Here is a 10,182-nt window from a genome sequence, read left to right on the forward strand (position 1 = left end):
TGGTCCTAGCTTGGATGGAGAGGAGCCTTGGATGGTGAACATATGTAATATGGTCAGTCTCTAGGGCATTGTCATGCTTGATAGGGGGATGTCACTATCTCTTGCCTCTGCCATTCATGAGCGGCCTTTAAACCTTTAAGAGCTATCAAATCCACAATATCTCGTGTTGCAAAAAAAGTTGACAGAGACTAGCAAATTGCATATTATTATTATTATTATTATTATTATTATTATTATTATTTTAATACACACACATATGACATATTTGTTTTTGTTGTTGTTAATAGTTTATACATGACATGTCTGTTTTGACGTGGTTACTTATTTTAGAATGATTTATTGATAATTTGTTCTCTTCATTTATTTATTTCCTTATTTCCTTTCCTCACTGGGCTATTTTTCCCTGTTGGAGCCCCTGGGCTTATAGCATCTTGCTTTTCCAACTAGGGTTGTAGCTTGGATAGTAATAATAATAATAATAATAATAATAATAATAATAATATATATATATAAATATGTATGTATATATATATATATATATATATATATATATATATATATATATATATATATATATATATATATATACAGTCAAAAGAAAATCGTAATAACGATTACTAAAGCTTTACAACGAGCTAGTATTCAACCTTCATCCAACGAGCCATTCATCCACCCCAGCTGCAACTCCAATTTTTACTTCCGAACAACGACCCCCTTAAAGAAAACGATGCAAAGGACATAATGAGGTGAGTCATCACTCTGATGCCATCACACGAGAATGAGTGATTATAATGACACCGTGGAATAGTTCCCCGTCGGAGCTACACAGTGACACTGTGAATGGGAAGCAAGGCTTGGAGCGATTTAGAAGAAATCGAAACACGGCGATTGTTGATCTTGATTACGTTTGTCAAATTCGTTGCTGAGGTTATGTTTTAGGGTGTTTTTTTTTTTTTTTTTTTTTTTTGTCTGAGTGCTTGTGATTCGTATAACTCAAAGACTATTTGACCGAATTTCACGAAATTTGGTTGGATTCTTGGCCATGATCCATGGACAATTTTGATAGATTTTTGCATAGATTGAGTCAAAGGTAAAGGCCAAGATCACAAAAAGGTAAAAAATATGAAATGCATGTGTTTATTTGTATGTCTGTCTGTGTGTTTGTGATTTGTGTAACTCAAAATCTATTTGACCGAATTTCATGAAATTTAGTGGGCTGATTGGCCATGATGCAAGGACAATTATAATAGATTTTGGGAGTGATTGGGTCAAAGGTCAAGGCCCAGATCACGAAAAGGTAAAAGACGTCTTTTTGCCATATCGTGGCTAATTTTGATCTGTTTTTGCACGAAGCTAGTACGAAAATGTGCATAATTTAATTGCCCATCTTGTCATATACAACATAATATAGTATCGTCATTGACAAAAGTGGCGTTGGCAAAGGTATGCTCTTTACCGAGCGTTCGTTCTACTTCAAGAAAATGAGCGTCATTTCTGGGAGTGAAATGCATCTCTGGCGAAATGTAAAACATGTGAACATTACCAGACCTAGATTTGCATGCTGGAAGCAAATCCAATTTCCACTTAATGTTATGGCTCATACATGTGGTTTCATCTTGCGTTCTGAAGGAGCTAAAAAAACATTATTTCACATAATGAGTTTTGTCTTCCTTTTGGATTGTATGCCAAAATTGCCAGAAAAAAAATTCATATAATGAGTTATGTCTCCCTTTTGGATATGCCAAAATTGCGAAAAAAATTAATTCACATAATGAGTTTTGTCTCCCTTTTGGATATGCCTAAATTGTCATAAAAAAAAAAAAAACATTTCATATAACGATTTTGTCTTACTTTTGGATATTCCAAAATTGTCAGGAAAAAATCGACTCCTTTTTGGATATTCCAAAATTGTAATCATTGACCAAATCTCTCCAAAGAAAAAAAAATATTTCACATTATGAGTTTTGTTTCCCTTCCAGATATGCCAAAATACTCACCATAAAAAAAAATCACATAATGTGTTCCCTCTTCCTTTTGGATGATATTCCATTATTGTCATCACCCAATTAAAAAAAAAAAGATTTACAGATGAATATTCTTTGTTGAATGTGATGACCCCCATTCTGAGTTCTTTGATGGCGTACCGTTTCAGCTCCCCACATTAGGAATGAATCTTATTTGGTGTAATGGCGTGTCACATTTCTCTAATGGTGATGGACTTCCAACATAATAAAGGGGAAACGTGAGAAGCACCTCCAGATAAGTTTTTTTCTTGACGGGGGAAAGGCATCATTATAGATGAAGAAGAAATAATGCAGATATAACATTTTTATTTTAGATCATTATCGATAAAAAGAAATATTATTATTATTATTATCAATTGCTAAGCTACAACCTTAGTTGGAAAAGCAGGATGCTATAAGCCCTGAGACCCCAACAGGGAAAATAGCCCAGTGAGGAAAGGAAAAAAGGAAAAATCAAACATTTCAAGGACAGTAACAACATTGAAATAAATAATGCAGATATAATTTTTTTTTAGATCATTATAGATAAAGAAGAAATAATGCAGATAGAACATTTTTATTTTAAATCATTATAGATAAAAAGTAATATTATTATTATTATTATTATTATTAATTGCTAAGCTACAACCCTAGTTGGAAAAGCAGGATGCTATATGCCCTGGGACCCAAACAAGGAAAATAGCCCAGTGAGGAAAGGAAACAAGGAAAAATCAAACATTTCAAGGACAGTAACAACATTGAAATAAATAATGCAGATATAAAATTTTTATTTTAAATCATTATAGATAAAGAAGAAATATTATTACTATTATTATTATTATTAATTGCTAAGCTAAAACCCTAGTTGGAAAAGCAGGATGCTATAAGCCCTGGGACCCCAACAGGGAAAATAGCCCAGTGAGGAAAGGAAGCAAGGAAAAATCAAACTATTTCAAGGACAGTAACAACATTGAAATAAATAATGCAGATATAAAATTATTGTTTTAAATCATTATAGATAGAGAAGAAATAATGCAGATTTAAAATTTTTGTTTTAAATCATAGATAAAAAGAAATATTATTATTATTATTATTATTATTAATTGCTGAGCTACAACCCTAGTTGGAAAAGCAGGATGCTATAAGCCCTAGAACCCCAACAGGGAAAATAGCCCAGTGAGGAAAGGAAACAAGGAAAAATCAAACATTTCAAGGACAGTAACAACACTGAAATAAATAATGCAGATATAAAATTTTTGTTTTAAATCATTATAGATAAAGAAGAAATAATGCAGATATAAAATTTTTGTTTTAAATCATTATAGATAAAGAAGAAATAATGCAGATATAAAATTTTTGTTTTAAATCATTATAGATAAAAAGAATTATTATTATTATTATTATTATTATTGTTATTATTATTAATTGCTAAGCTAAAACCCTAGTTGGAAAAGCAGGATGCTATAAGCCCTGGGACCCCAACAGGGAAAATAGCCCAGTGAGGAAAGGAAGCAAGGAAAAATCAAACATTTCAAGGACAGTAACAACATTGAAATAAATAATACAGATATAAAATTTTTGTTTTAAATCATTATAGATAAAAAGAATTATTATTATTATTATTATTAATTGCTAAGCTACAACCCTAGTTAGAAAAAGCAGGATGCTATAAGCCCTGGGACCCCAACAGGGAAAATAGCCCAGTGAGGAAAGGAAACAAGGAAAAATCAAACATTTCAAGGACAGTAACAACATTGAAATAAATAATGCAGATATATTTTTTGTTTAAATCATTATAGATAAAGAAGAAATAATGCAGATATAACATTTTTATTTTAAATTATTATAGAGAAAGAATCAATATTATTATTATTATTATTATTATTATTATTATTATTAATTGCTAAGCAACAACCCTAGTTGGAAAAGCAGGATGCTATAAGCCCTGGGACCCCAACAGGGAAAATAGCCCAGTGAGGAAAGGAAACAAGGAAAAATCAAACATTTCAAGGACAGTAACAACATTGAAATAAATAATGCAGATATAAAATTTTTGTTTTAAATAATTTTAGATAAAGAAGAAATAATGCAGATATAAAATTTTTATCTTAAATCACTATAGATAAAGAAGAAATAATGCAGATATAACATTTTTATTTTAAGTCGTTATAGATAAAGAAGAAATAATGCAGATATAACATTTTTATCTTAAATCGTTATATATAAAGAAGAAATAATGCAGATATAAAATTTTTATCTTAAATCACTATAGATAAAGAAGAAATAATGCAGATATAACATTTTTATTTTAAGTCGTTATAGATAAAGAAGAAATAATGCAGATATAACATTTTTATCTTAAATCGTTATATATAAAGAAGAAATAATGCAGATATAAAATTTTTATCTTAAATCATTATAGATAAAGAAGAAATAATGCAGATATAAAATTTTAGTTTTAAATCATTATAGTTAAAGAAGAAATAATGCAAATATAAAATTTTTATTTTAAATCGTTATAGATGAAGAAGAAATAATAGAGATATCTGAATTTAATTTTAAATAATTTTCAGTCACTACGGAAGTTCTTTAACTACTTTTCTAATTACTAAATAAATATTTTTTTTCCAATATAAAGTAAAATTAAAACTTACAATGGCCCTGTAACCATTAAACTTTCCTTTTAAAATAAATAAATTGTTTAGTTACAGTGAAATGTCTCACGTTTTATCTTTATTAATAAACAACTAATATTTATGCTATCACAAATCTTCAACATAAAAAAAAATGAAAACTTTACAAAAACCCAAGTAGAGTAGCCTGTAGCTATTGTGGTTTCATTTAAAATAAATATATTTTTCAATCACTGCAGAAGATCTTAACTACTTTTTAATTATAAAACAACCAACATTTTTTTTTTTTTTTTATAATATGAAGCAAAATGAAAACTTTGCTAAGCCCCTAACGGAGTAGCCTGTAGATATGGCTTCATTTAAAATAAATATATGTTTCAGTCATTGCGGAAAAACTCTACTTTTTATAACTAACCAGTTAAGATTTACGTTAATTTAAATTTTCAATGTAAAGCCAAATTAAAACTTTACAAAGGCCCTAATGGAGTACCCTGTAGATATTACAATTTAATTTTAAATAAATAACTGCTCAAGTCACTAGGGAAGTTTTTACTTACTTTTTTTTATTACTAAACAACTAAGATTTATGTTATTCAAAATTTTCAATATAAGGCAAAATTAAAATTTGCAAAGACCCTGTAAACATTACGATTTCCTTTAAAATATGTAAAATTTCCAGTCGCAGTGAAAGGTCTCACTAGTTTTATTTATTACTAAAGATCTAAGAATTATGTTATTTAAAATAAAAAAAAAGTTAAAATTTGCTAAGATTTTAATAGAGTAGCCTGTAGATATTACAATTTAATTTAAAAATAAAAGTTTCAGACACTAATGAAGTTAACTGTATTTTCATATACTTAAACAACTAAGAAGTTATATTAATTTTTTAATAAAAACCAAAATGGAAACTTTGCAAAAACCCTACAAGTATTGAAAAGTAATTTTTAATTTTTCCATCATCATCTCTCCCAGAGTGAAAATCGGCGTCAATGACCTTAGATGTCAGGATGCCAGAAAACCTCAAATGAATCAATCAATCCCAGAGAGAGAAAAAAGTGTCGGACTCAATACACAGTATCCGGGAGGAATTGTAAATCTCATAACGGCACTTCACAATTTCAAAATACTAAAATATGAAACGAAGAATTATTCCATCAAAATAGAATGGAAACAAATTTTCGAAAAAATGTGTGTGTGTGTGTGTGCGCGTGTGCAAGCGCGCGCGCATTAAATGATAATCAGAAATGAAGAAAACTTTAGTTGGGGAGAACTAAACACAAAAATATACTTTCATATACAAAGAATATTTTATATTAAAAACAATCCTTTCATACACAAGAAAAACACACATCTTTTACCATAGGAAAATACACAATCCTTTCATATGCAAGAAAAGCACACACTTTTATTAAAGAAAAATACACAATCTTTCATATATAAGAAAAAACACACACATCTTCCATTATAGAAAAACACACATATCTTTATCATAAAAAAACATCCTTTCATATATAAGAATAATACACATCTTTTATCATAGGAAAATACACAATCCTTTCACATGCAATAAAAACACATACATCTTTTATTAAAGAAAGATACACAATCCTTTCATATATAAGAAAAACACACCTTTCATCATAGAAAAACACACACACCTTTCATCATAGAAAAACACACATATCTTTATCATGAAAAACCAGCCTTTCATATGTAAGAAAAACACATCTTTAATCCTAGAAAAAAAACCAGTCGTTTCATATACAAGAATGACACACATCTTTTATCATAAAAAACAATCCTTTCATATATAAGAAAAAGCACGTCTTTTATCATAGAAAAATACACAATCCTTTAATATATAAGAAAAATACATAATCCTTTAATATATAAGAAACACATTTCTTTTATCATAAAAAATACACAATCCAAGAAAAACACACATCTCTTATCATAGAAAAATACACAATCCTTTCATAAGCAAGAAAAACACGCATATCTTTCATCATAAAAAAAAAAAACCTAAAAAAAGCGCAATCCTTCAAGCGAACCAGACGAAACGTCTTCCTATTTGATGAATATAAAAGACAAACACACTTTCGCAATGGGTTTTATGTACCGTTTTATGACTCGGTTAAAGTAAGGCAACGGGATCGTTGACAATGATATGGTGGTCCAAATACCATGACCCAATTTCATGCCTGCAAAGGAAGGGGGGGGGGGTCATTCAGTGTCTTATGAAAATCTTTAAGTTTTTACCCAAAAGTGAAGCAGAAATATAGATAATTGCTCATACTGTAAGTTTTCTTATGGAAACATGGCGTACTTCTAGATACCTTTTCAATTTCATGCCTGGAAAGGGGGGGGGGGGGGGGTTATCATTCAGTGTCTTATGAAAATTTTGAAGATTTACCCAAAAGTGAAGCAGAAATATAGATAATTACACATACTGTAAGCTTTCTTATGGAAACATGACGTACTTCTAGATACCTTTTCAATTTCATGCCTGCAAGGGGGGGGGGGGGTCATTCAGTGTTCAGTGTCTCATGTAAATTTTGAAGTTTTTACCCTAAAGTGAAGCAAAAATAGAGATAATTGTACATACTGTAAGCTCTCTTGTGAAAATATGATGTACTTCTAGATACCTTTTAAATTTCATGCCTGGAAGGGGGGGGGGGGGGGGGGTTTATCATTCAGTGTCTTATGAAAATCTTTAAGTTTTTACCCAAAAGTGAAACATGGCGTACTTGCTAGATACCTTTCTTTGTGGTGGCCACCTGGTGGTAACGGCAAACATATGAATATGACTTTTTAAGACGCATAGATTTCAGTAGAGCGCGCAATACTTGACGTCTAGCATTTAAGCATATTTCTATATCTTACTGGGCTTATTCATAAATTTTTTTAGAACTTTCAATAGTTAGGGATGACGCCTTGAAGCTGCAAAAATAGGTGTTGTTTTATTGCCTACCATAGAAATTTACTCACTCAATACTAGAAAAGTTTCTTCATATACATTTACTCACTCAAAAGTAGAAAAGTTTCTTTATATAAATTTACTCACTGAAAACTGAAAAAGTTTCTTCATACATATCTAATGAAAGTTTCAAACCCTACGTTTGATTTTATATCGAGTTCATAACATTTCTCATGACACGAATAATACATAATTCCCACGACAACGCTCTTTTATAGTTTCACTGACTGTCGGAAAAGAGAGAGAGAGAGAGAGAGAGAGAGAGAGAGAGAGAGAGAGAGAGAGAGAGAGAGCGAGAGATTTACACACATTTCCCTCGTCATAATATGCAAATATAACCATTCTCACTAGCAACAGAATTGGCCATATAAAGACTAGACGATTCAAGGGAACTGGCTTCCTCCATTTATGTCTCTCTATATTTAATGCTAAAGCTATAACAATCCTTGAAAAGACGGAGAAATACCTTCCTTTCCGTCTGGAACGCAGGTTGTCACCGTAAGTTTTCTACATTACCTATTATCCCAAGAAACATAGAGACAGTTTAGTATCCCTCTGGCGGCCAGAACAGTAACTATATATTCTAGGTAAAAGTTGAAAGATTCTCCTTTAAAGGAGATGACATATACAGTAAGTTCAGCAATTGACATTATCAACATACACACCTACATCTACAGAGCATACACCTGCACCCACTCCTACACCACATACATCTGCACCCACTCCTGCACCACATACATCTGCCTCCACTCCAACACATACATCTGCCTCCACTCCAACACATACATCTGCCTCCACTCCTACACCACATACATCTGCACCCACTCCTACACCACATACACCTGCGCCCAATCCTACACCACATACATCTGCACCCACTCCTACACCACATACACCTGCGCACAATCCTACACCACATACATCTGCACCCACTCCTACACCACATACACCTGCACCCACTCCTGCACCACATACATCTGCCTCCACTCCAACACATACATCTGCCTCCACTCCAACACATACATCTGCCTCCACTCCAACACATACATCTGCACCCACTCCTACACCACATACATCTGCACCCACTCCTACACCACATACATCTGCACCCACTCCTACACCACATACACCTGCGCCCAATCCTACACCACATACACTTGCCTCCACTCCTAAACCACATACACATGCACCCACTCCTACACCACATACATCTGCACCCACTCCTACACCACATACATCTGCCTCCAATCCTACATCACATACACCCCCACCCACTCCTACACCACATACACCAGCATCTACTCCTACACCACATACACCTGCCTCCACTCCTACACCACATACACCAGCCTCCACTCCTACACCCCCATACACCTGCCTCTACTCCTACACCACATACACCTGCCTCAACTCCTACATCGCATACACACCTGCACCCACTCCTACACCACATACATCTGCCTCCACTCCAACACATACACCTGCACCCACTCCTACACCACATACACCTGCCTCAACTCCTGCATCGCATACACCTGCACCCACTCCTACTGTACACAACATACACCAGCATCCACTCCAACACCACATACACCTGCACTCACTCCTACACCACATACATCTGCCTCCACTCCAACACCACATACACCTCCACCCACTCCTACACCACATACACCAGCATCCACTCCTACACCACATACATCTGCCTCCACTCCTACACCACATACATCTGCCTCCACTCCTACACCACATACATCTGCCTCCACTCCTACACCACATACACCAGCATCTACTCCTACACCACATACATCTGCACCCACTCCTACACCACAAACACCTGCCTCCACTCTTACACCACATACATCTGCACCCACTCCTACACCACAAACACCTGCCTCCACTCTTACACCACATACACCTACCTCCACTCCAACACCACATACACCTGCCTCAACTCCTACACCACATACACCTGCCTCAACTCCAACACCACATACACCTGCCTCAACTCCTACACCACATACACCTGCACCCACTCCTAAACCACATACATCTGCCTCCACTCCTACACCACATACACCTACCTCCACTCCAACACCACATACACCTGCCTCAACTCCTACACCACATACACCTGCCTCAACTCCAACACCACATACACCTGCCTCAACTCCTACACCACATACATCTGCACCCACTCCTACACCACATACACCCGCTTCAACTCCTACATCACATACACCTCCACCCACTTCTACACCACATACACCTGCCTCCACTCCTACACCACATACACCTGCATCCACTCCTACACCACATACACCTAAATGAAGAGCCAATGAAGAGGATAGGAAATGAGGAGCGGAAGAAAGAGGAAGAGAAGAATGATGAGGATTGAATATAGGCTGGCTCTAGTTTGGGCGATTAATGCAAAGCCTGGAAAAAACCTCTTTCAAGAGAAGACACTCGTCATGAAGGGTTGTGGATCCCTTGAGGGAGTATATGCTTCAAAATGGTTGTAGGAAATATTATGAAGGATGCCAAAACTTAAAATGCATGATTGTTAGTT

General features: G+C 34.1%; 1 protein-coding gene across 1 annotated transcript in view; it reads left to right on the forward strand.

Annotated features, from left to right (window-relative positions):
- Positions 1-9,944, forward strand: part of LOC137653027 (mucin-2-like) — a 23,093-nt gene extending 13,149 nt beyond the window's left edge. Inside the window, exons 2-3 of the mRNA XM_068386418.1 lie at positions 8,291-9,016; positions 9,184-9,944. Of these exons, the coding sequence (XP_068242519.1) occupies positions 8,291-9,016; positions 9,184-9,944 (1,487 nt within the window). The remainder of the gene's footprint in view (positions 1-8,290; positions 9,017-9,183) is intronic.
- The last annotated feature ends 238 nt before the right edge of the window (positions 9,945-10,182 follow it).

The sequence above is a fragment of the Palaemon carinicauda genome, chromosome 14 (assembly GCF_036898095.1).
Source record: "Palaemon carinicauda isolate YSFRI2023 chromosome 14, ASM3689809v2, whole genome shotgun sequence".
Taxonomy (NCBI): Eukaryota; Metazoa; Arthropoda; class Malacostraca; order Decapoda; family Palaemonidae; genus Palaemon; species Palaemon carinicauda.